General features: G+C 45.9%; 1 protein-coding gene across 1 annotated transcript; it reads right to left on the reverse strand.

Moving 5' to 3' along the window:
* Window positions 1–26,891, reverse strand: SIX4 (SIX homeobox 4). Its single transcript, XM_054972096.1, has 3 exons — window positions 26,131–26,891; window positions 10,380–11,086; window positions 1–1,376 (listed from the first exon to the last, which is right to left on the reverse strand). Exons 1-3 carry the CDS (start codon window positions 26,889–26,891, stop codon window positions 580–582), a joined length of 2,265 nt encoding a protein of 754 aa, XP_054828071.1. The 3' UTR covers window positions 1–579.
* Between the last annotated feature and the right edge of the window lie 105 nt (window positions 26,892–26,996).

A 26,996-nucleotide genomic window follows, 5' to 3' on the forward strand; every position in this document is an offset into this window, starting at 1 on the left:
GCCCTGGCGGTGTAGTAGTATTAGACTGAAATTAACCCTCATTCTGCCATGGAAGCTCACTGACTGACCTCAGCCTTGTCACTTCCTCTCAGCGTAGCATATCTGACAGGGTTGTTGTGAGAATAAAGTAAGGAAGGAGAACCGTGTTCACCGCTCTGAGCTCCCGGGAGGAAAGGCAGGATTAAAAATGTAGACAGACAGAGATAATATATATATTGGAGGGTATAACTTCTGAAAAATACACTGATGTTGGGTGCATCTAGTGAAACTATCTGGATTATACTTGTAAACCAAACCATCCCATGCCTGACTGAGGGATCCCTTCCCTCCTTTAAAGTAAGCTAACAGAGTACTATTATTCAAAGCTATACTGCATGCACGACGACGCCTGCAATCTTGTTTTGCTAATGGCGATCTCTTCATTTTAAAATATGGATACTTGATGTGTGCTTCTGGAGGGTTGTCTCCGTTATACATATGTTGACTAGATGACACACACTCTGTGCTTCTCGGGCCTCGTAAGGAGGAGGACTATTGAAATGAAAGGAGAAAGGAAGGGGAAAAAAACCACACACACATTTACAAGTCTTGCATATCTTCATCCAACTGTACCGTCTGGAGTTTGGCAAGCTCCTTCTTGTCCGTTTCCAGCTCTTCACAGATTGCATCAACCATATTGCTCATAACATATTTGGTTTTCGAATCTAGCATCATTAAGTTGCTGGCTGATTTGCTGTCAGCATCAGATAAGAAGTTTTCCTTTATGTGAGGCAGAGACTGCAGAATTAGCCGCTGTTCTCTGCCGAAGCTGGGGTGAACTTGTACCGACTGGTGTTCAGTATGATTGCTTGTTGTGGGACTGACCCCTCCCAGGGCTGTCTGCGTCGTGGAAATGGACATCAGATCGTGACTGGCAACAAGGGGGCAGTTTTGAAGCGTTGCATAGTTGGCGTTGCTGACGGAAATGACGGTCGCCCCGCTTGTCGCTGGGGATGGCAGGGGTGGACTCTCGGGCACGCCGGAGCTGAGTTCTTCAGCATTTAAGAGATTAGGTGGTGCTAGAGAAAAATTATGTGACAACGTTACGTTTACTAACGAGGAGGCTCCCGCCTGAAGGCCTCCACCGGGCAGGCTGTCCGAAGACAAGCTTTCATGAAGTTGGCTGTTCTGACCAAGTGGCATGACTTGGGAAAACACAAGGCTTGTTTGCAGTCCTTCCTGTTTAACTGGTCCGATTGTCTGGCTTGAGTTGGGGACTGTGTACACCACTGCGCTGGGAGCAAGAGAGCTGAAAAACACCTTCCCTTGTTGTGCAGTTGGAGATTCGCTGGTGAAAGTACCCCCATCGGATGAACTCTGGTTTACTGAAATATTGCCTGCAGTGAAAGAGAGGGGGCACAAGAGAAAGAGAGATTAAGTTGAATAGTGGCACAAAACAAGCTTAAAATCCGAAGTCTGTCCCTCATAGATACACTGCTATATCTCCCATGGCACTTAGATCAGACTTTTCCATGTCCTGCTTAGGAAGTGGGACAAATATTTTTCCCAATATGAAGAAGCACAGCAGAGAGACATGCACTTTTCCCTGATGCACTAGCTTTCTCCATGCAGACAGCAATAAAAATGCAAATGCCCATATTGTGAAATGGTACCAGGAAGGAGTCTGCCGTGCCTACTGCGCTGGTCGCGTGGCACAGCTCTGAAAGGAAGGGCTAACCATTTGCAACTATCTGAAATCCCAGTCCCGTTGCATTGCTTATTAGATGTCTCATCCGATTGATTGCATTGACTTACACTGTGCTAATCGCCTTGAGTCTCAGTGAGAAAGCAGAATATAAATAATGTAAATAAATAAATTACAAGTAAGGCAGGACAGTATCTCATGTACTAATGGGAAGGGGCTGATGAAGCATCTTGGCAGTGATTGGCTGAGCTGCTCCCATGTCACAGAGGGCTGGGCCAGGCAGAAGCCATCACTGGCTGCCACTTGCTGTGAACTCAAGGCAACCTGGTTGCCACTGACTTGATTTAATTATGGTATGGGCAAACTGTTCTGGCTCTTTAAATCTGTGGAGGAAGAGTTTCCCCTCAGCGGCTTCTCATTATAATTAGACAGCTTTTTCTTTACTTTGTTGCTGCCCTGATGTATATACGAGATGAACCGGGAATGTTCTTGTTTATGAATTGTGATTTCCTTTGTAAATATATTAGATAATCGTTCCAATTCAGCTTTTAGTATATTGTATAATATATTTGTATTTTATTTATTTATTTATTTATTTACATTTTTATAGTCCGCCTTTCTCACTGAGATTCAAGGCGGATTACACAGTATGAGGTTAATACAATCAGTATCAAGTAAGTACATTTCAATACTATACCGTAAGGTAAACATATACAAGTTTAAAGACATAGCATTAGCAAGGATCCAAGACATAGTAGAAAATACTGGAGAAAAACCATCAATTCTAGGACTAACATTAGACAACATGGAGCACTGGTTGTACATAGGAGTACATATTTAAAGCAGCAGATAATATATAAGGCAAAAATAGTGATGAAGTCTGTGATCCCCAACTGGTTAGTGAAGCAGCTGAGACCCCATCCCTATAATAGAGCCCTCCCGTTTGAGTAAAAAGCCTTTTTGAATAGTTCAGTTTTGCACCGTTTACAGAAAGCCAGGAGAGTGGGGGCTCTTCTGACTTCTTCAGGCAGGTCATTCCACAGGACAGGGGCCAGCACAGAGAAAACCCTTGTACGGGCTGCTGCTGACTTCACCCGTGTGCAGCCTGGCACCTGCAGGAGACCCTGTTCAGATGAGCAAAGCTGCCGTGGAGGAATATAGGGAGGGAGGCAGTCCCATAGGTATGCTGGACAAAATTCATATGAATTGTTTTTTATTGCGTGGTAACTGCCCCGAAGAAGGACAACAGAAACGTGATGGAAACGCTAGCACCTCCATTGCAGTTACATTTCAACGATGGAGTATTTTCTCCTTTGAACTTGATGGTCATTTCCCTTTGAAATTTGTATATTCAATATCTTTACTTGTAACTCGAGGCACTATCGCTTTATATTTACAAGCATTGGTCACTTTCTTTCCTATATTTATTGATACCCATTGCAGAAGAGCATACTGCACTTTATTATTGGACTTGAATATTGCAGTATCTTTGTACGTTTGTGACCTTTATTGTTGAACGTCTGATCAATTGTCGAGCCTCTGAGTTTCTATGTGGCAGTCGTGTTATACAGTTCAGTGAATACATGAGGCTGAAGACTTCTTTCAATATTGTTTATTTTTTTTATTTAGATACATTATTTTTGTTTAGTTAGTTGTTCATGGCGGCTGTGCTGCTTTCACTGACCTAGAGAAGGGCTGGGAAGAAAAGGAAAAATCTGGCTTTAAAAGGCCAGGGAAGCAGGAGAGCTTAAGACAAATGGGGAAGTCAGACAAGAACGAGTCAGTGAATAGCAAATGCTGATCTGAGCACTCCGCTAAAGACGACTGCATCCACCGGTGGAGTGCTCACTCCAAAGCTGTGACCAGGGTTAGAGCATCAACCCTTTCGCTTGCATTTTAAACGACTCTCCAAACTCCAAAACAACTTCAAGTGAGCAATAACCAGATGAGTCTTTGTTGGGACAGAAATTTCATGCCAGGACCTTGCAAAGAACAAAACGGGTAATAAAAGGTGGAGCTATCACCCAGGTGGCAAAGCCAACAACCACTTACAAGGCTCTCTCTCAAGGTGATGCAAAACCCTCGCCCGCTTGCAGTGAAATCGGTTTATGTGATTAAATTGGCTTCACAGAGACCGTTTGAACTTTGCGTGACAATTTTTCACTCCACCGAGATACCGTTTGCATTTAAGATACGCTGACATAGTGATCCTTTTTAGATAAAAACTTACCCCTCAAAATTATGTACTCCCAGCACAACAATTAATTTTACTTTGCTACTTCATTTTTTAAAAATCCATCTATTGTTTGGAAGATATGCATATCTGACTGTTTGTCACACCAAATTTTCTAATGTACTTTCATTTGCTGTCTACTTTGATCGGAGATATCACCACCATGGCTATTTAAGACATGATTTACTTGGGGCAAAGTTGCCTTGTTCTCTCCAAACAGGGAACATCATAGTTCTGTGGCAGTGGATCTATACTGGAGGCACCTATAGAGACCCAAAGAGCAGGTATCTTGTCTCAAACCTCCATAAAGCTGACTTTCAAGTCCTTCTCCTCCAGATTAAGGCACTTCTCATGAATAAACAGGGGGGTTGCAGCACGTTAAAGACAAAGTTTTTATTCTAGCATCAGTTTTCACAGATTAGAAGCTAATTTGTCACCTGCCAAGGTGGGGGTCTAGTTCCAAAAGCGGATGCTAGAATAGAAACTTGTTTGTCTTTAAGGTACTGCAAAGTTCCTCTTTATTCCTGTGTGGTGCACCTATAGAAGTACACTCCTGGAGTATTACTCCACAAGGTAACATTATTATTATTATTATTGTGATTAAAATTAGAACTGAATCATAATTTGAAAAAGTGCAACCAGTCACACCTTCAGTCCAATAATTCCCAAGGAACAATAAATATAATAACATTCGATTTATATACCATCCTTCAGGACAACTTAATGTCCACTCAGAGCAGTTTACAAAGCGTGTTAATATTACCCTCACAACAATCTCCCTGTGAGGTGGGTGGGGCTGAGAGAGCTCCGAGAAGCTGTGACTGGCCCAAGGTCACCCAGCTGGCTTCCAGCAGAGGAATGGGGAAATCAAACCCGGTTCTCCAGATTAGAGTCCTGCTGCTCTCAAACACTACACCAAACTGGTTGCACTTTTGCAGCTTCCAGGTTTGAAAAGGACTGGCTGTGGCATAGTACCTGCTTGGCATGTAGAAGGTCCTGAGTTCAATCCCCGGCATCAACAATAAAAATGATCAGGTGGTAGGTGATGTGAAACCCCTTCTACCCGAGGCTCTGGAGAGCCACTGCAAACCACAGTAGACAATACCGGCCATGATAAAGCAATGGTCTGACTTGGTATAAGACAACTTCATGTGTGGGTTCATACACTAGCCCCCCCCATTCATTATTAAAAATGCAATGTTTTAAGAACAACAACAACATTTGGCATCTTCATAAAAACCTCTTTTCACGGGACTGATGCTTATTAAGACATAAGACAGAATTATTGCGACCTGCCTCCACTAAAGTCTTGACCACGAGTGGTCTGGGTTAACATGAGAGAATTTATACTGGCACAGACCTGGACAGTCCATAGGCCAGGAAACCACTAAAGCCCCACAGAAGAGGATGATACAAGTATCATAAATATTTGAAGACCAGATATGGACAGCAAGGTCTAATAATGACCCCAAGCTAAGGACAAGAATGACTAAAATTCATTATAATGATGTAAATAAATAAATATCACAAAGAATGGCCCTCAGGGGGAGGGAGGGGATTAAGGGAAGGGAAAATACCAATCTTACTTTCTTGCACATTGGTTCCCAGTCCTGGAATATCTAACCAAAGAAGAAAATGTGATTACTAATACCGTAAAGAAAGCCCTCTATTATTCAATGGCTTATCCGTGACTAACATGTATAATCTTGCACTCTTATCGTGTATATATCTATTTGTATGTAAAGGCCAGTAAACAAATAAGACTTCGAGATGTGATGTTTGTATGTTCAATAAATTAATTCAATTTATTGTTATTGAGAAGTTACGAGTGTTAAAGTTGAAAGTTCCTTTTGTGTTATCAACTATAATTTGATGTTTGTTATTGTTAATTGTTGATTGGAAGATGAAAAACAGATTAATTTAAGAAAAACTTAGTGGAAAGGGAAGGGAAAACCTCATTCCTCTGCCTCTGGCCCTGCTCCCCAACACTGACTCCGTTTACGCAGCTCCATTTCTTCGCCTCCCCTTTTGCTGCTCCCTCCAACCCCCCTTCCCTTCCCGTTTCCCTTTCCTTCATCTTCTCATGGTCATGGTGGGCTGGTACCCCTGCACCTGTTTTGGGCAACTCTAAATGGCTCCCAAGTTCCATTTAGTTTCCTTTCCCATCATTCTTAACATTTTAGGTCCTCCTAAAATTAACAAATTGCTTTTCCTGCAAACACTGGTCTTGCAGATTCCTATACTTTGCCTGCAACCACAAGTGTATTTTTTTTGGCCCACACGGGCTATTTTTATATAAAGATTATCTTTCTATCCCACCTTTCTTGTATACTTTCCTAGGGATTCTCCCCCATCTAAGCACTGACCAGACTCAAATCTGCTTCTCTCCAACAAAGATGCTGCATTTTCTTCCTTCTATTCATACAAAATCATGCATGTATTAAAGTAAAGTAGGTTATGCTTGGGGTCCCTCAAGCCACCCCTAGAGATCACCTATTCTATTCATCTCCCTTGTGTTGTCCAACCCTCCACCTACATAGATAACTAATGATTCTGGAGCTCAGGTATGTCAGGGGGTCTAAAAGGTGTCTTCCTACAATAGGGGACTCATTCCCCAATTGGATGGGGTGGAGATTCCCTGCCCCTCCTCATTGGCCTCCACCACTCAGAGTGGCATTGGGGAAAAACAGCATAGCATTGTATGTGGTGTGATGTCACTTCTGGTAAAAAAAAAATGGAAGTGACGCAGGGTAACTCTAGGAATCAGCAGAAACTCTATGGTACAACCATCAGTGTCACTTTTTTTAAAACCAGAAGTAATATGACACCGCAGCTGGTGTTGCAGCATTCTCATATCCCCCACCCACATCCCTACCACCAGGTGCCAGGTACAACCCTATCCTACAATCAGAATGCACTTCGCCTCTATTTTATTGCCTCCATTTTACTATTCGAATTGCAGCCCGCACTATTTCTGAGGATCTCAAGATCCTTTGGAGAATATTTTTGTTGGTGCTGGTAGGGGTTCACTGCTGAATATGGGCAGTGATGGGAACACTTGCGGTTCTGTGGATAACCCTACAATAAACATGTCTAGACATATTTTGCATGCCAAGGATTTTGGGTTCAGTCACTGAATGTCTCCGGTTAAGGAAGACCTTTCTCATTCCAAGACATTCAAGAGCTGATAACTGTCAGAGAAGACAATACTGAGCCAGATAACCTATAGCATGAACTAGTATAAGGGGTTAACCTCATTCTAGAGCAAATAGTTTGTTCTATGAACATCGGATTTCAAAGACAGGGCAATGTGCATTTTGTACTTGCAGGAGAAGTTGAGAGAATCTGGTGATGATGGGCACAAAATGTAGCACGCCCTGAAAATCTCAACTTTCACTTTGAAAAAAAAAAGAAAAAGAAAATATGCTTGAAAATGTGTGTAATAGCTAAGATTTTCAGAGGCTTGAGGAATTTTGTCCTTTTTCACAAGAACAGAAATTATGCCAAACAAGCACATATATCCACATATTCATCATTTTACATAATTCTGCTTCGGTGTTCTCTCTGCTCATAAGACGGATGCAGCTATTTATACAAGATACACAAATGCTGCTTAGAAAAAACAGCCAACGTTAGCTACAATGCTGTCTGGGTGACTTTGGGCAGTCCGTCTCGCATAACCAGCCCTGCCTCACAGAGTTGTTGTGAGGATACGAGGGGGAAGGAGGAAGGGGGGGGTTGGAAGAGATGCCGTTTTGAGCTCCCCAAAGGACAGACAGCATAAATACAGAATACAGAATGTGTGTCATTCTGAGCTCCTCAGAAGACAGAAGGCAGAAACACGCTGTAATAGTAATATAAATAACAGATATCTCCAGGGCTTTTTTTCAGCTGGAACGTGGTGTAACGGAGTTCCGGAACCTCTTGAAAATGGTCACATGGCTGGTGGCCCCGCCCCCTGATCTCCAGACAGAGGGGAGTTTAGATTGCCCACTGCACTGCGGCATGGAGGGCAATCTCAACTCCCCTCTGGCTGGAGATCAGGGGGCGGGGCCACCAGCCATGTGACCATTTTCTCCGAGGGCAACCCACTGAGTTCCACCACCTCTTTTCCCAGAAAAAAAGCCCTGGATATCTCTATTATGCTGCATTCTGGCAGAGACTAGGGCCAGGTTTATTCAAGAAGGAGAAGTGAGGGGTCAAAAAGCAAGGCGATGGAGACTGAACCTATAGATAAGATTCAGTCTCTATAAACCTATAGGTAACCTATAGATTTATGTCAACATTCCAGTTTGGAACGCTCACATAAATAATCCCATGCAAGCAAAACACTAGCACAGCGGGGTGGAATGCTTCTGGTCCCCTCGTGTGCAATGGGAGCACGTGACAGAGAGAAGCGATTTCAGAACACGCTCCTCCCACCTGCAGTTTGGCCACGTCATCCATTCTACCCATGTCGTCTACGCAAGTCAGCCAGGAACATCTTAAGACAGTGTTTTTCTCACTCAACGGGCGCTCAAGTCTGAGGACTTTCCCAGCCTCTGCAGTGACATTTCCCGCCCCCCATTTGAAACAAGTGAAATGTTTAAGGCAAGTTCCATTCAAAATACATAGAATGAAAAATTTTAATGTAGCATAGTTTATAGCATAAGATAATTTGCAGGTGTCACTTCCTTTCCTCCTGTATTCCCCTTCCCTACACTATTTCCTCTTTCCTCCTGGTAGCCCCCATATCCTCTCCCCTTTCCCTGCTTTCTTCTCTCCTTCCCACTCAACAACCAAACTTTCTTTTATCTGTCCACCCCGCCTACCCCAGCTTCAGTTTTATTCATTATTTATTTACTTCATTTATACTCCACCTTTCTCCCCAATGGAGACCCAAAGCAACCTTCATCACGCTCCTCTATTTTATCCTCACAACAACCCTGTGAGGTAGGTTAGGCTGAGAATGTATGAGTAGCCCAAAGTCGCCCAGCGAGTTTCCAGGGCAGAGTAGGGATTTGAACTGAGTCTTCTAGAACCTAGTTTGAAACTCTAATCGCTACACTTCTTGTGTGGTGGCTGCTGTTGAACAGTAGTGAGCAGCAGTGTCTGGGGGAGTCATGGATGCCGGAGGTCGCAAGTCGCTCAGCGGCCCCAAGTCCTTCCTCAAAAGCCAAAACAGCCCTGAAAAGGGCCCCGCCCCCTCCACTCAGTCTTTAACAAGGCTGACAATAGTGTTGTGGTTGCCTAGCAATGGCCACTGAGGCAATTTGTTTCTTAAAGCTACAGGTGCCGCTTTTATTATTTTGAGGGATTTTAAACAATCCATTAAAAAAAAAATCATATTTTTCTACAAACCTGGGGCTTTTTTCAGGTTTGTAGAAAGATATGTCATGTCTGTCCATGGCTCCAATTTCTAGGTTTAAGTATTCACATAGGGGCATGTAGAGAATAGTTGATAATTCCCATGTATACTGTAGACATAGCAGGTTGGATCCAGAAAGTTTTTTTCATTCAATCTCACACAGTTCGCGCTACTACAGCCCCCGTTCCACACGGCTATTGTTTATGCTGGTCCCTTGATCTCAAATAAAACTTTTGTAGCAGTCAAAGTCCTCCCTCTTTCACTGGTGGAAAAGCAGTTTGGATTCAACCTACATACAACATACTTTTATGAACATTTATTGTTTAAATGTGAATAATTTTTGCAAGAATATACTAGAATATGGCTAAAGGTAATACCTTATTATAGAGTTCAGTGTTTTCAATGTTATAAATAACTTTACGTCTAAACAGGTTGGTAACCCAACCCACTGGAACTGTGTGAGAGTGTTTTCTGGCCAAATAGTGCATGGTATTTACTACAGAATTTGTCTTTTACCTTCAGTTTTTAGTTTTTTTCAATGTCTCAGATGGTTAATATTAAAATACATGTGCTACAGTAGAATATGGTACTATGTTTATGTTTGATACAAAAGAAAGTATTGCATATATTTCCATTTTTCCTCAAGTTCCCAATTTTTTTCCCCCAGGACAAAATGCAGGGAGGCAGAAACCAGCACCATCCTAGCTTTAAAATTTCCAGGGCCGTTTCCACACAGCTTATCTTCTTCCGGAAAACAGCATCTTCACGTGCGACATCATGCAAGAAGACGCTGTTATCGTGGAAGACAGCGCCTTCTCGTGCGATTTCGTACAATAACAGCGTCTTCTCGCGCGATTTCACGTGTGAAGACGCTGTTTTCCAGAAGAAGGTAAGCCGTGTGGAAACGGCCCAGTTATTCTACATATCTAGTTCAACTAATGTCGGAGCCTATCCTCTTGCATTAAGAGGAGGCTCCTTACACTGCAGTAAGGCATGACTGTTAGCTGACCAGATACATTGGATACCCAGCAGTGCACAGTCTCGGCTGCAAAAAGAGGCGAGATAATATTGTTTTAACTTTCTAGCAATAAAAATAGGCTTAAACAAATTTTTACCTTGGGAAGAGGCCACTGAAACGGGAGACAGCTGTAAAGACGAGAACCCAATCCCTCCGTTAAGTAACTGGCCATTTGTTGCTGAACTGGGGATCTGGACAATGCCGTATTGGTTTATCTGGACGGGGGCCGTAAAAGTAACCACAGAGCCTCCATCTTGAGAGGCAATGGCTTCCTCGCTTTCTTCCTTCTTCACCTCCATGCTTGATATCAAGCCCGGGAAAGAAGCAGGCACGGAGCTGGGGCTGTACGTGGTGGTGGTCGTTGAGGACGCAGCAGAGCTGGACATGGAAGTCTGAAGGAGTTTGAAGTCTTTCACGTCTTCGGAAGAAGATGCAAGTATGTCGCTCATGGGAACCCCATTGTTCAACGCGCCAGGAGACGTTTTGGGCTGATTTAATGATACTGTTTGCGAGGCCCCCATGTTGAGTCCATTGAGAATGACACCATTGGGGCCCTGAATGAAAGAGGTACCATTCAGAAAAACTGGAGACGGGCTGGCAGACACTACATTTCCATTCAACAACACTCCCGAAGAGCTTAACGAGATTTTGGTGTTTCCAAGCTGTTGCATGTAGATGTGCTCCATGTGGCTAGGGAGGCTTAAGCTGGCAACACTGTCAGACGTGTTGGTGAGGGGATGTGGTGATAAATCCTCTTGTCCCTTGCTGGACTCGTCTTCTGTGCTGGGGTTACCATCTGACTCGCTGCAAGTCAAAAGGAAAAAGGACAGTGAACTCAAGTGATATCTCCATTAGCTACCAAGTCCTTTTAAAGCAGGCCTGCAGATATTCTAATATCTGAATGTTTCCTCTGCAGGGAATAAAACCTCCCTGTATAGATCAAGATGGGTAGCCATGTTAGTCAGTCTGTAGCAGTAGAAAACAGCAAGAGTCCAATAGCACCTATAAGACTAACAACATTTGTGGTAGGGTATGAGCTTTCATGAGTCACAGCTCACTTCTTCAGATACAGCTGTGTCTGAATCTCATACCTTACCAAACAGTTGCTAACCACAGAGCCCCATGGCGCAGAGTGGTAAGCTGCAGTACTGCAGCCCAAGCTCTGCTCATGACCTGAGTTCGATCCTCACGGAAGCTGGGTTCAAATAGCTGGCTCAAGGCTGACTCAGCCTTCTATCCTTCCAAGATCGGTAAAATGAGTACCCAGATTCATGGGGGTAAAGTGTAGATGACTGGGGAAGGCAATGGCAAACCACCTCGTAAAAAGTCTGCCAAGAAAACATCATGATGCAACGTTCCCCCATGGGTCAGTACAGGGGGACTACCTTTACCTTTTTACCTATCTTACCACAAATTTTGTTAGTCTTAAAGGTGTTACTGGACTCTTGCTCTTTTCTACTCCCTGTACAGAGACTACCATCAAGTCAAGGAGGAGAATATGAAGTTGGCCAGCACTACATGCAAGTTCTGTATATGCAGCACTAGCCAATTCTGATCGGCTCTAATTTCTCTTGGCAGGGAATGGACCAATTCTTTATTTACAAGATTTATAGGCCACTTTGCCAGCAGCCCAGCTCAAAGTGGAGTATAAATGGAAGCACCTGGCACATGTCTTGAAAATATCATTAAAACATTCTTTTTGTTCGTACACATCTAAGATCTGTAACCATGTGGTGCTGAATACATACAGGATTGGGTTAACGGGTAAAATCCCAGTCTCTCTTCGATATGCACTCCTTGTATACAGACACAGGGCATACAGGGTTATTGTGATCTTTAAGACTGAAGGCAGAGAAACTAGTTTTCCCCAGGACGGCTGGAAGTAGTTGAAAATAAGAACGGCTGCTGCGGCATGTCAACTTACCTTGCTGTTGCCTCAGCTAAACAAGCTCTGCAGATTTTTACATTATTACTGGGTAACACTGACACTAACCATATGGAGAGAAAACCATTTATGAGGCCAGATAATATTCCTTTTGGTTCCTAAAATGCTGATGGCTCCCACCCCAGTTTTTCCCAATTCCCCAAAATGTTTAGGAAGTTGACAATACGGCAGGCGGTTGCTTTGTTTGGATCATGCTTTCAATTACTGTTTGCATAAAATTAAGACATTTATAGTGCGATTCCCCCTGAAATCAACCGGCTTAAACCGCAACAGTTCTACATAAAATTGTACTGCTTTAAAATTTCGTTAAGCACATCAAATGCTACGACTTTATGCGGCAGACAGATATACATACTGCACTATGTTCTTGAAAATATATGCTTATATTTAAAATTTTCTCAGCAATTCCCATTTCCTCCCCAACTTGCAGGATTTCTGAAAATTCTGCAACTCTAAACTGGTCACAGGATTGGCTAGTCTCAGACAATAGCCAGGTGATATTCTGATGACCACAGCATGTCTGCTCTTCATCCCCAAATCTCCAGGCAACTTAGAAGCATTTGAGTACGGGCTACAACATTTTGGCTGCAATTCTAAGAAGACTTTCCTAAGTGTAAGCCCCCTTGAATAAAATGGGACTTACTTCTAAATAGACCTGCTTAGGATTGCTCCCTTTGACACCTAGTTGTTTAGATTACCCGATGAAACCCCATTTGATCAACTAGATAGTTGTACATGATGGACTGGACAGCAGTTTTTATATTAAAATTATCATTTTAAAAAGAACCTAAAAGAATTGCAGGTACTAAGAGAGATCCCCCAATCTCACCCTTTGCTCCCTGCCATCACTCACCCGTCCAGTGGGTGGGAAAGGCGAGGGAATAGGCCTCCTGGGTGTGCTCCCAGGGTGGCATGATGACATCACTCCCAGGAATGATGTCATCGTGCAGCCCCAGGACAACTCCCACTGCAAAGTGCAAGAACACTTCTGGCCCCTGCGTGATGTTGTCACTTCCTGGAAGTGCTGTCGTCACAAGGCCCCAAGAGGAAGCACACACAAAAACATCACAAAAGGTACTCTAGGTACCAAAAAAAGTACTCTAGTACAAAGTGCCCTGACCTGGATAGCCAAGGTGAGCCTGATCTTGTCACTCAGAAGCTAAGCAGGGCTGGCTTTGGTTAGTAATTGGATGGCAGACCTCTGGAGATGGGCACAAACCGGAAACATGGCAGTTTGTCGTTCATCGTGGTTCATGAACCACGAACCGGCATGAAATTGCCCAGTTCGCAAACCAATTTGTTTGGTTCGTGAATACGTCATTTATGGGGTAGCAGAAGGTCTGCAGAAAGCCCCTTCCCCTCCCTCCCCCCGTTGCCTAGGAAACTGTTTGATTGGCACCAGGCTGTCTACAGTGACGAATCAAAAAAACAAACCAAAACTGGGCTAAAAATTGTAGCACTTCGTCGAGGGTCATCAGAAATGCCCTCTGACGAACCGCCAGTTCGCAAACCAAAAAATGGCCCAGTTCGTGATGAACTCTGGTTCATATTTCAGTTTGTGCCCATTTTTAGAGACCTCCCATGAAGACCAGGGTTCCAGAGGCATGGCAAACCACCTCTGTTAGTCTCTTGCCATGAAAACCCCACCGGGGGGTTCGCCATAAGTCAGTTATGACTTGAGGGCACTGTCCACTACCAAGTACTAAGTGCTACATTAGGAGAGCAACCCACCCCCCATTCTCTTTTACAGGAGGAAGCCTCTCAGTTGATGCTTTATCTGAAAGATATAAAGCATCTGAAAGATTGTATGCAAATATATACAAACTTAACTTTTTGATTAAATAGACCCAAATAAATCAATCAACTAAGATTTCTTCACTAGGAATGACAGCCTTAACTGGAATGCGTCCTGGCAAAAGGAATGGAAATGAAGCGTACATGAACACATGAAGTTGCCTTATACTGAATTAGACCATCGGTCTATCAAGGTCAGTGTTGTCTGCTCAGTCTGGCGGCAGATCTCCAGGGTCACAGGGTCTCTCATCTACTATCTGGTCCTTTCAACTCGAGATGGATCCTCGAACCTCCTGCACCCAAGGCAGAGGCAGGTGTCATTGCATAACTGAGAGCCAAGCTACAAGAGACGAATTACACGAGGACAAGCACATGAAGGGAGTCGCAATGTTAGGCGGGAAGCTGAGTTTTAAAAGAGATCGGAAGGCTTTGTCAATTTTGCCTCTACAGAGTCAGAGAAGATGCTCCTCAAAGGGTCTGTTAATTTCCTCTTCACCTCCTAGAAGGGGAGGTGAAACTGAGAGCGCCTTTGGGAGGCAAAGAGGAAGTTAACAAACCCTCTGAGGAGCAATCTTCTCTGGCTCTGTAGAGAGGGGAAATTGACAACGCCTTCCGATCTCTTTTAAAACTCAGCTTCCCGGCTAACATCGCGACTCCCTTCACGTGCTCCTCCACGTGTAATTCATCTCTTGCAGCTTGGCTCTCAGCCACAGCCCCTCCTCTAAAGAGTATACTGGGAAAAAACAGAAGTCCCTCCTATTTTCCCAATTCTTGTGATTATTTTCAAGTTATAGTTTGCCTCCCCACCCCACATACACACTTGGGGAGTAATAGCATTACAAAGGTGGTGAGGTATAACCTGTCCGTCAACTGTAATTTTGGCACCGATCTGATTCTTGAAAATGATACGTAAAGTAATATTAATTACAGAGAGCAAAACATGCCTCCCAGCTCATATTTCCAGTGCGCTCCAAAATGTTTAATGCAAGTTTAATCCAAGAAATGATATAGCCTCAGACCAACCTGTCTGCCTTCTGTTGCTAAAATGCCCTAGGGAGGGGGTACAATGGGCAGAAGCCCAGGGAGCAGCCATTTGGCAAGCTGGCAGAGGCAATTAATGCATTCTGGGGGCCCTGGCACATCTATTACCGTCAACAGAGAACACAACAAATGCATCAGGAGGGCTAATACTTCTGGCCTTGGAAAGCCAACTGTCAAAGTTGTGCAGCAACCAGAAAGGAGGGGCAGTACCACTTTGACTTCAGAGCTAGGTACCAAAGCAGATTCTTTAGGAAAGCTGCCATACAGCCCCAAACAAAACAAAACAGTCCAACTAATTTCTGAATTCATTTGTATTGCTATTTGTTTTGCAAAGTGTTGATTTATGTTGCATGCAATCATGAACTGGCTATACTGATCTCCCACATTACATTTTCATCCTGCCCAGCAAGGAGCTCAGGGATAGCTGAGAGTTACAGTGTCAGAACTAGGATCTGGGAAGCCTGGGTCCAAGCCCCCACCCTGCTCAGCTATGGAAGATCAATGGGTGACCTCTGGCTAGTCCCTCTGTCTCTCCGCCGAATCTTCTTCACAGAGTGGCTGCGGTCAAGAAGGAAGCATTATATTGTAAGTCATTTTGGATCCCCATTCGGAAGAAAAACGGGATCTTTGTTTTTAAAGCATTTCCATATTGAACTCAATGGGAAAATGTGCTGAACTCACCCACTGGGATCCAAGGGACTTGAAAGTGTGCCGCTTTCATGAAGCATGCACACGCTCGGTGCATTAGTAATAAATTTCCCACAACCAGCAGAGTCAGACCAATGGTGTGTGCATGGGTGGAAGCAACTTGCCCGTTTCCCTGTTGGGGGCGATTTGGAAATTTTGACAATGACAACACAGAGTTTTACTTCCAGTTTCGTTTGCGCTGTCATGGCGTCCAAAGCGACTCTAAGTCCAGAAAATCCACAGACGCAGTTCTTGCTTGGCTACAACATGAGGTCCCCAAATTATTTTACGAAGGAAACCAACCTCCCCACCCCCCAGCCAGAAAAGTGTGTTTGTCCAGTGACATTCCTCAAGAAGAGCCCTCTCATAAATTGCAATGCAAGCCAATGCTGAAGTTTGGAAGGATGGGCAGGTGGAAGAATTTTAAGAACTGGTTTTGGGGAGAGGGGGGGAGTCTTGCTGCTCCCTGCAAAGAAGACTCCAGCACCACACTGGGGCATTTACAAGAAGCCTTTTGACGCATTCCAAAAGGATCTCTTTGGACTGCAAGCTTCATTTTTGACTGGAGTCCTCCTCAGCAATGGAATAGTCTTCCCCTTCCACGGGAAGCATCAAGAGATGATTAAACACACAAAAGTCCCTTTCTTTTTTTCGTCAGGAGGAATAAAAAGCTCCATTTGAACACTCTCCAACACTTCACTTTTGAATAAAGCCTGAAACTCCATTAGAGGAGGAAGCGAATGCCAGCAACCGTTCCAGCTGCCAATACAGCGGATCACGTTTGCAAAAGTCTCTGCAAACGGCCTGGCCCTGGATAGTGCCGCAGAAGTCCTAAAGATTCACCTGCTAAGCCTCTTGCTAGCATAGGGTTCCTCAACGTGGTGTCCATGGGCACCACAGAGCCTGCATAGCTTTCCAAAAAGTGGGAGACGCTATTGTTGGCCTTATTCAAATGAAACAGTTTTCCACTGAAGGATGAGTGGAAAGCAGCTGGGCTTTCTTTAGTCAATGTGTGGTTCCATTTCCTCTTCAGGCTTTCCTTCTTCCCAGGAGGTGTGAAGAGGGAGGTGTTCCCTTTAGGTCTGCCTCCTGGGGCAGTAATTTTGGGTTCGGCTCTATCTCCTGTCTGGCAGCCATTTTGGGTTCGGCTCTGTCTCCTGCATGGAAGCCATTTTGGCACGGGGCTCACCATCCCTTCTTAAAATTCCAAATGTGCCCTCAGGCTCACAAAGGTTGGGGATCCCTATCCTAAGCAGGAGCCAACCAAGCCTCCATGTTGGAAGTCCCTTGATATGGGCCATGGAAAAGGGAAGGGGACTGAGTAGCAGCATCTGAGGCGTCTCATGGATCAGGAGTTACAGCCCTGACATTCCACTTACTCTGGAAGCAGCTAGCCAGGGCTACACCCAGCTGCACCACTGCATTACTTGCAGAACAGCATGTGAATTAAAAGCTGGAAGCACAGATCAGTCTTGCCTCCTGAAATTGGGTTTAGCTTCCAAATATGCAATGGCCCCACCAGTGAGGGAATCCATCCCCTGTGGCCCTGCAAGAGTCGCCGATCTGGGTCTAGCTCCTAATTGTGCAGGAATTCATGCAGAGGCACAACAGGCAGCCACGTCCAGAGGTGGCTAAATTTTGCTTACTCTGCACAGTGATGTGCACATGCGCAAACACACAAATATACACCGATTGCAATCTTTCATCCTACCCTTCCCAAAAGGTGCTCAAGGAAGTGTCCTTGCTTCTCCTTTCACTATTTTATCCTTTTAACAACCCCGTGGGCTAGGCTGAGCAGAGAGTATGAAACTGTCTTCAAGGTAGAGTGGAGATTTGAACCTGGGTTTCCGCAAATGGATGCGCAAACCACTATTCCACTGTTGCAGAGATGTGGCAGAATTACCCCTCCCCCCCAGCAGATATTTTGGGAGGATGCAGTCAGAGCAATGAATCACACTGAGACATAACAGGCACACAGCTGGTCACTTTACAACGCAATCCTAAGAAAATTTCCTGGGAGTAAGCCCTACTGAACAGACCCAAGTAGGATTCTATGCAGACCTGCTTAACGCTGCTCTCTTCTCTTAGATCAATTAACGAAGAATTGCTGTTCATTCCATGTGCTTCTCTTTACACAGAAAGCTGCTTTAGGCATACCTAGGGGCTTGAGCACACCCAGAGAAGGTTTCTTGTGCCTTTGAAGAGGAGACCACACCCCTGCTTTCCAAAAGGGACATGCCACGCGACATGTCAGGGCTGTAGTTAACATAGCACAGGTTCAAAGCCCTGCCAAACACCTGGAACTAGATGTACAATTCTTTGATCCTACGTAGCATCGCTGCCAAGAGACTGCAACATGAACCTGAAGCCCCCAGTTTGAACCTGATCTTTTCCATGAGTGGCCTAAACAGTGAAATCCTAAACAGAGTTACTCCAGTCTAAGGCCATTGATTTCAGTGGCCTTAGATTAGAGTAATTCTGCTTTGGATTGCACTGTAAGTCCCCTCCCCCTTCAACATGGGGCTACACGTGAAAATGATTTTATCACAAAATGCATAATATTAAAGCTAGGCAATATCACAAAAAGCGCAATATGAAAGCTTTGAACGCACTCCTCTGTACGGGTAGAGATGGGAAGCATGCTTGCTTTTCTGCATAGCTACCTCCCAAATTTACGTGCTGAATTATCAGTATGAAATCACAAACTGGCAATTATTCCGGTTAGGCAGCTGTTTTGGTGCGCAGCAGAAGAATTCAGTAGCATCTTTTCAGGTGGGAAGCCGTGTTGGTCTATAGTAGAAGAGCAAAATTCAAGTCCAGCAGTGCCTTAGAGACCAACTAGATTTCCAGGGTATGAGATTTTGAGAGTCAAAGCTCCCTTTGTGAGATACACGGAGTAGAAAAGGGTAGGAGCAGTGCCTTAGAAACCAATAAGATTTCCAGGGTGTAAGCTTCCGAAAGTCAAAGCTCCCTTTGTCAAATAGCCAGAAACCTTGGATCAAATTTGATGAAGGGATCGTCGAAAGCTTCCACCCTGGAAATCTTGCTGGTCTTCAAGGTACTACAGGACTCAAATCTGGAAATTAATCCAGAGTAAGTTTAATTTATTTATGTCGTTTATAGTCTGCCTTTCTCACTGAGACTCAAGGCTGATTACACAGTGTGAGATCAGTACAGTCAATGTCAAGGGCATTTCCATAAACAATGCCATAAGGTAAATAGATACAAGTTTACAAAGACATAGCCTTAGCAGGAATCCAGTACAGATTTGTGGAAATGCTTAAACAGAACATAAGCAATTCTAGGACTGACATTAGACAACATGAAGCACAGGTTGCTCAGAGGGGCACATATTTAAAGACATATTTAAAGAAACAGATAGTATATGTAAGGCAACATAGTGGTGAAGTCTATGGTCCCTAACTCATTAGCGAAACATCTGAGACCTGCCCCCCCTCCCTAATGCAAATTTGGGTATATGCAAAAGAGGGGTGCATTATGCTATGGAGACAAAGAAAACTGATTAGCTGAAACAAAACAGGAGATCAGTTTCTGGAGGTACACACTGAGAGGTTCAGGAATTGTCTGAAGAACTGTTCTGAAAGAAAGTCAGCCTAGGTTCTGAATGCTATGGAGGAGAATGTAAAAGAATGTACATCTTGCAGAATCAAAAACTAAAACTCAACCTGGACTGCAGCTGTCAGCAGATGAATTTCATGTTTGATGCCCCCTCCCGCACTGACCAAACTAGGAGGCCAGAAAGAAGGGTTCTGCCTAGTTCCCCCACCCACCCACATGCACAAGGTGAAGTTTTTGCAGCGGTGCTTTCAAGCAAGCACTGAAACGGCACACCTCTCTGTTTGCCTTGATCACACACCCTGAAGATATCTGAAGAAGTGAGCTGGGATTCACAAAAACTCATATCCTACCACAAATTTCGTCAGTATTATAGGTGCTCCTGGACTCTTGCTCTTTTCTACTCCTGAAGATACAGCAGCTCTGGATTCCCAGAATGGATAGATAAGGAGAGCAGGGCAGACTCAGTTTGGAGAATGGGTTAATCCTATAGAATCAGGTTAGCAGAGAGATGCTTAAATCCAGGGCTTATTTTCTGGGAAAAGAGGTGGTAGAACTCAGTGGGTTGCCCTTAAGAGAAAATGGTGGAGGGCAATCTAAACTCTGCCGTGGAGGGCAATCTAAACTCCCCTCTGTCTGGAGATCAGGGGGCGGGGCCACCACCCATGTGACCATTTTCAAGAGGTTCCAGAACTCCGTTCCACCGTGTTCCAGCTGAAAAAAAAGACCTGCTTACATCCTGGCAAGAGAAAGGTGAGAAAACAGCAAACAAAAGAAACAGGACAGAACAGGTTTAAGGGGGAAAAAATCTGGAGGATCAGGCAAAACATTTGCAAATTACAAACAGCTAGTTTATAGCCCCTCCAGCTAAGGACTCAGAACGGGATGGTTCACAAATGCACATCTTATGGCAAATGGGCATGCTAGGCCCAGAGCGGTGGCATGGGCTTAAAATGGGACCTGCAGTTTACCAACATGTATAGTTTGTAATGCCCATTTTCCGCTTTGGGAAATATGATTCTGAAGGAGGAGAGACCTCACCTGGGCATGCACAGACAGTCTTCCTTGCCGCTGAATAATTAGTCCTGTCCCCTATTTTCTGTGCTAAGCCATCCATGAACATTGCTGCCCCCTTTTTGGACCACAGCCTGACAGATCCAACATTTTTGTTTCAAATGATGGCTAGTTCAGAGTACCTCAAGAACATTTACAGACAAGACAGCAACAAAATTTATTGTGGGACCCCAGAATCTGGTATTCAGGGATATACTGCTTCGATACATGGAGGTTCTACGCTAGTATAACTATATCGAATAGTAAAGTAGATGCTTCTGTGGCCAATCACAACCAGGCTACTTGCAAATAAGGCTGAGGCACCGATATTCTTGTGCGCTATGTGCCATCAAGTCACCTATGGCACCTTATGAAAGACCTCCAAAACGTCCTATCGTTAACAGACTTGCTCTTTTATATTCTTAAGGGACTCCCAAGTATGCACAGCAAGATTCAAGTCCAGAAGCACCGTAGAGACTAATTTGATTTCCAGGGTATGAGCTTTTGAGAGTCAAAGCTCCCTTAATACGCAGAAAAGGAAGATTTTGTAAATTAACCAAAAGGAAGAGAAACTCCCAGAAGAAGGTCCGATGAAGAGTGTGTATATGGCAGAAGGCACAGAGCATTGCCATGCCTATAATTCCCAGAAGACCCACCCCATTCCAACAAATAGCCATAGGATTTACAGCATCCTTTTAAAAACAATCTAAGCTTGTGGCCACCATTGCAAGTCAGCTACACGTTGTGCGAAGTAAAAATACTTCTTCTTTTTTAACTATCCTGAGCCTGAAGCAAATCACCTTTTGTGGACAACTCCTGTGTTTTGGCACAACCAGGAGAAAAAAATCCTGCACAAACCATTCATAAACCCCCCACCTTGTCTCTATCTGCTCCATCTTTCCTCCTAAAGTAAAGGGCCCCAAATATTTCTGTCCTTTTCAAGGTAAATGGGTCCAGTTGCTAAAAGGGTTTCTGCATCTTTTATTTGAGGTGCAAGCAATTTTAGGGACGTCAGAGAAGGAAACAGACCGATAGGTCTTGAACATGGTACATGGATGTCGGACATCAAACAATGCACCAGCAAGAAAGCGACACCCAGATCAGTGAGTGGTTCCAAATGGCATTGGCTGGTCTCAGACACAACAGTTAAAGGCTATTTGAACTGACAAATTTACCACCAGCGTGACAGCACGGCCAAAATGTGTTAGATGTTTTCTATTCCTGGTTCTTCCCAAGGAGGGGAAAATACCACCCTGGGGAAATGAAAGAAAAATCACCCCAAGCTTATGGCAGCTGTTGGCAGCAAGGGAAGTATGTGTGTTTTGGGGGGGGGGGGATGATCACACATCCTTGCGAATACGCAACAGGGTTTGGTTGCTTATTCTTCGGATTGTTATTTATATAGCACTTTTGCTCCAAATTAAGGACATTTTACAGCCCTTATCTTGTGCATCTGCACCACAAACCATTATTACCAGAAAGGATGCAGGGGGAAACAACCAAAGAGGATTAAAAAGTTTGGAAGACACCTCCCGGAAGAAAAATGAATGTATTTTTAAGAGAATGAATGTAAACAGTAATTAATATTAAGGCCTCCTGAAAAAAAAAAGGATGTTCAAGGAGAAATAAGCTTCCCGTGTTCGGGGGGGGGGGGTTCATAACACCACCAGCAATGTTGCTAACAGAGAGTAAGTTCATCTTAAGAGAAAGACATTTCAGACTGCCGTCAAGGGGAAACAAAGACGTTTTAGTCGAGGTGGGGAAAAGGCAGCTTAAAGCTCTTTTCCCCTTGTGAAATGGAATCACGAGCAAGAAACAGCCTGTTTTGGGAGTATGAGGTGCGCTTTCTTGTATCTCGTAAAATGTTTTCAGTACAGGTCAAAGAATCATACTTGGCATTACAAACAAAAATCGAAAGTGGAGGAGGAGGAGGAGGAGGAGGAGGGATAAACTGATGCCTTTGACCTGGTATTCAAGCCAATTGAGTTGTTTATGTTTCAACAACAGACCCGGTGCCAACCCAGGGAACCAGCCGGAGATACAGCAACTCTTGAGTCATGTGGCTTCAGACAATGTATTTGTCATTCTCTCAATAGAACCGAGTGTGAGCTTCTCTCCACAAAAAAAAGAAAAAGGAAAGGGCGATTCTGAGCTACTTTGAATATGACTTCCTGCAACATCCATCAAATCTGAGTCAGAGACAGACAGGACTCTTTTTACCATGCACACTGCGGAATATTAAAAAAGCAGAACGTAAGAAGTGGCTCACAGCTGCAGATCGAGGGTAAAGTGTTCCGCTTTCATTTACATTCATTTCCAAGTTCTAGGAGACACAGAGAAAAGAAATGTCGCTTTCCCCCCTTTTGCCTAGGTAAAGAGCTGGGAATTGAACCCTGGTTTGTCACCCCCATTAACTACCCTTCAGGCTTCTGCAGTTGACGCCGCGGGCAAAAACAAACAAGTGGAAAAAACCCTCATGCTGCATAACCAAACCTCCACATAGGCATTTGTTCTCCCCCTCCGCAACACCTCAGCCCGGACGGCTTTTGTTGACTGGTCTGCCCAGTTTTACACCCCCCACCCCCACCCCCATTTGTGGCTTTGATGTATGTGCGCCAAGGACAGAAAGAGGCTGGCTCAGCAAAGCTGTGCCCTTCCTCCCAGAAAGGCCTTTGGGGTTTGCTTTTTTTTAAAAAAAAATACTTTCCTTGCCTGGAGACCCCTCTGTGAAGGAAGCAAGTGGGCAGTGGGCGGGGAAACCAGAGGAATGTGTCTTGTGCAGGCAGGGAGGTTGCCTCACCTGGCTGCTTGCAGGCAATCCAACCCCCCCTCCCCAGCCCCAGCGGCCAGCTTTTCTCACCCCTCTGCCTCTTTCCGCACCCTAACACTGGCTCAGCTACACCTGGACCCAGGACAGCGTGGTTGAGAAGATCCAGAAAGACCTTTGTCGATTTGCCGACTAACTTCTGTGGTTCTCCAAATAGGCTTTGGTATTTTAAAAAATATTCCTAAGAATGAGAGAAGTAATGGGAGGCTATCGTACTTTGGTCATATCATGAGAAGGCAAGATTCTCTGGAAAAGCCAATGATACTAGGAAAAGTGGAAGGCAGCAGGAAAAGAGGAAGATCGAAAACTAGATGGCTTGACCCAATCAAAGAAGCCATGTCCTCCTGTTTGCAGGATCTGAGTCTGTTAATGATAGGCCGTTTTGGAGGTCTTTTATTCATAGGGTCGCCATAGGTCAAAGGCAACTTGACAGCACATAACACACACACAATGGGGGTGGTGGTATTGGGATAGTGGGAATCCCAAACACACACACAATAACGCTCCCAGTGAGAAGGTGACTAAAAGGAGATCTGTTTTAGGATCTTTTTAGGCTGGGGACAACTTAGGATTGCAACTCAGACAGCTCTTGTTCCTCTCTTCTTGGGAAATGAAACTCGATCTGCTTCAGGATAGAATCAAGTTTCACAACAAGAGAAGCAAGGAATCGTGTGTGGGGGGGGGGGTATGCTCCAGCCAAGCCATGCGCTCATGTTTCTTTCTCTTTTTCCCTTGGTGACATAAAACCCGGGCAAATGATTAACGCTGTCAAATAAAATGAGAGGCAAAAAGTCTCCTCAGGCCTCAGATAAGTAAGGAAGTGGATCCAGATAGAACCGCGACACTTGCAAGTTTGGAGAAAATGCCAGGGAGAAATGTTTGAGGGGGCCTGGAATAGCTTAAACAGAGAATAAAGTCTTCATAAAAAACCAAAATGAAACTGTTTTCTGCCTCTGCAAAGGAAAGATTCTGGAGAGCTGGGAAACCTCACCAGCAGCCAGAGCAGATATTGGGTCGGTGCTATGAAGGCACAGAAGGCGATCAAAATCTTGCATCTTGGGGGGGGGGTGAAAGATGCCTGGATCTTTTTACGAAATAAAAAGGAAGGGGGGCAGGTAAGAATTTTAAAAGGGGGGTTGGAAGCAGCCGTAATGCTGTTAAAAGAATCCCCTAACATAGGGCAGGAAAATGGGAATTCATAATGGGGAGGCTGTGGAGGGAGAGAAAAGCCACGAGCATAACCCTGATCCCAGAAAGATCGGAGCTACAAAGAATTTTTGTGGCTTCGAAGGAGAAAAAAATAACTGACTTGGGCTTGTGGGAAAGCTTGCCCTCAGGCAGAGATTCTTGAAAGTTATGGGGAGATCTTTCACCGAGAAAAACTGGATTGCTATGGAAGTGACGGGGGGGGGGGGGGCTTCTTGGATTCTGGAAAAAACCTGGGGGTGTATGTGGAAGAAATGGAGTAAAGTGTGCATTAGGAGAGAGGAGCCAGCCGACTATTATTCCTGCTGGAAACGCTTTCCCCGCACCCTCTGCAAGCCAAGGAGTGGGTGTGTTTAGAGTGAGTGTGAGATGGGGGCGGCGGGGAGAGGACAGGACTGAAGGTAAACGCCATGTTTTGTCAAGAAAGGAAACCAGGAAAGGGGGAGGGAGAAGGCCAGACGAAGAAGGAGGGAGGCAAAAGAGTAAGAAACAGGGAATGATTTGGGTAAGCATAGGGGGAGGGAAATAAAAGTCAGCCAACACAGCAAGCAAGGTACTGGGCAAAAGGATGCGTAATGAGGTTAAGAAAAGAGAGGAAAATAGCTGAAAGTTTGTGCTGTGAAGCCCCGGGTTCCAATCTCACCCATGTCATCCCACTCCCTAGGAAGCCATGACTTTTAAAGTGTGGTAGTCAAAAGGCAGCCTAGTCAAATGACCAAGCTGAAAGAAGGGGCTGGTAAAAGCTGCGGCGTTCCAAAGTCTTAACATTTAAAAATGAAGCAACAAGACGAATGGAAGGGGAGTGGGGAGAGGCTCCAAGAAGTTGCTGGGAGCAGAAAGGTGGGTGGGGAGGGGGATAAGGACAACCAGGAAGTAGGAGATCAAATGGGGGGGGGGTGTTAAATAAGGAAAGAGGGGAATGGGGGAGAAGGTAGAAGAAAGTGGGTATGTGTGGAGGGATCTCAAGCTAGGCAGGAGCTAGGTTTGGGTTGCCGTTTCTGGGTAGGGAAATTCCTGGAGATTTTGGTCATGGCTAAGTTTGGTCATGGGGAAGGGTAAGTTTGGAGAAGTCAAGGACCTCTATGGCGTATAATGCCATAGAGTCCACCTTCCAAAGCCCCCATTTTCTCCAGGGTAACTGATCTCTGTGGCTTGGAGAGCAGCTGTAATTCCTTGAGCTCCCCAGCCACCACCTGGAGGTTGGCAACCCTAAGTGGGGGCAGAGCGCCATTTGTTTCTAAAGCTCAGCTCGGGGCACCTTTCCCTTTCAAATCACACACCCCTTAACCATGTCCAGAGCCCAAAGCAGAAGGGCTCCCACCAATCATGTGCAGAGGACAAAGTTCAAGGGCTTCCCCCAGGATGCACAAAAGTGGGGGGGGGGGGAGAGAGAGGAGCGGCCAGAGCTAAATTTATATCCATAGCTCAGCCCTGGGCATCTTTCCCTTCCCGGCTGGTAACCATGTGCAGAGTGCAAAGGAGACATGCGAGCGAGGGAGCATGTCAAGCAGAGCGGCCACATTTGTCCCAAGCTCAGCCCCGGGCATCTTTCCCTTCCAAGCTGGTAACCATGTGCAGAGTGCAAAGGAATGTGTGCCAGGGGGCATGTCAAGCAGAGCGGCCACATTCGGGCCCGGGGCTCCCCTGGCCATGTGCAGAGCGCAAAGCGCAAAGCGCAAAGCGGACGGGCTCCCCCCGCCCCACAGCCCCGGCGCTCACCTCTTGGCCTGCGGCTCGGCCGGGTTGCGGTCGCGCTGGCGGCGGTTCTTGAACCAGTTGCTGACCTGCGTGAGCGAGAGGCCGGTGAGCTTGGCCAGGTGGCGCTTCTCGGCGGGCGACGGGTAGCGGTTCTGGCGGTAGAGCTCCTTGAGCGCGTTGCGCGACTTCTCCTTGAAGCAGTAGACCGTCTCCTCGCCGTCCCAGATGGTGCGCGGCAGCGGGAACTTCCTGCGCAGGCGGTACTTGTCGACGGCGCCCAGCGGGCGGCCGCGGGCCCGCTCGGCCTCGGCGTAGCGCGCCTTGTACCAGAGCTCCTGCAGCAGCGGGTGGCTGGCGGCGCCGAAGCTGTGGCCCTCCAGGATGCCGTACAGCTCGCCGAAGAGGCCCTGGTGGAAGGCCACCAGCGCCCGCGCCTTCAGCAGGCTCTCGCCGCCGCGCAGCAGCGCGCCAGGCGGCAGCGACCACAGGAAGCGCGCCAGCCGGTCCAGGTGGCCGCCCTGCTGCAGCGCCTCGCACACGCAGGCGACCTGCTCCGGCGAGAAGGCCAGCGCGCCGGACGCCGGCGGCGAGGCCGGCGAGGGGGGCGCCGAGGGCGGCCCGCTCAGCAGCTCCGCCTGCAGCAGGACCTCCGCCGCCGCCGCCGCCGCGTCCTTCTCCCCGGCCAAAGCCGCGGCCAGCGACGGCGAGGGCGCCGCCGCCGCCGGGCTCGCCGCCCGGCCGGGCTCCTGCATGTCCGGCGCCTGCTCTTGCTTGATCGCCATCCCGGCCGGGGAAGCCGAGGACATTTTTCGCCCCCCGGGCGCTGGGCTGGAAAGTTGGGAGCCGCGCCGCCCCCCTCCTCCTCCTCCTCCTCCTCGGGCTCGTCC

The sequence above is a fragment of the Eublepharis macularius genome, chromosome 2 (assembly GCF_028583425.1).
Source record: "Eublepharis macularius isolate TG4126 chromosome 2, MPM_Emac_v1.0, whole genome shotgun sequence".
Classification (NCBI taxonomy): domain Eukaryota; kingdom Metazoa; phylum Chordata; class Lepidosauria; order Squamata; family Eublepharidae; genus Eublepharis; species Eublepharis macularius.

Coding starts and splice junctions, on each gene's coding strand:
- SIX4 (XM_054972096.1), bottom strand. CDS start 26,891: ATGGCGATCAAGCAAGAGCAGGCGCCGGACATGCAGGAGCCCGGCCGG. Junction 11,087..26,130: donor GCCGAGCCGCAGGCCAAGAG/GTGAGCGCCGGG, acceptor TTTGACTTGCAG/CGAGTCAGATGGTAACCCCA. Junction 1,377..10,379: donor TTCAGTGGCCTCTTCCCAAG/GTAAAAATTTGT, acceptor CTTTCACTGCAG/GCAATATTTCAGTAAACCAG.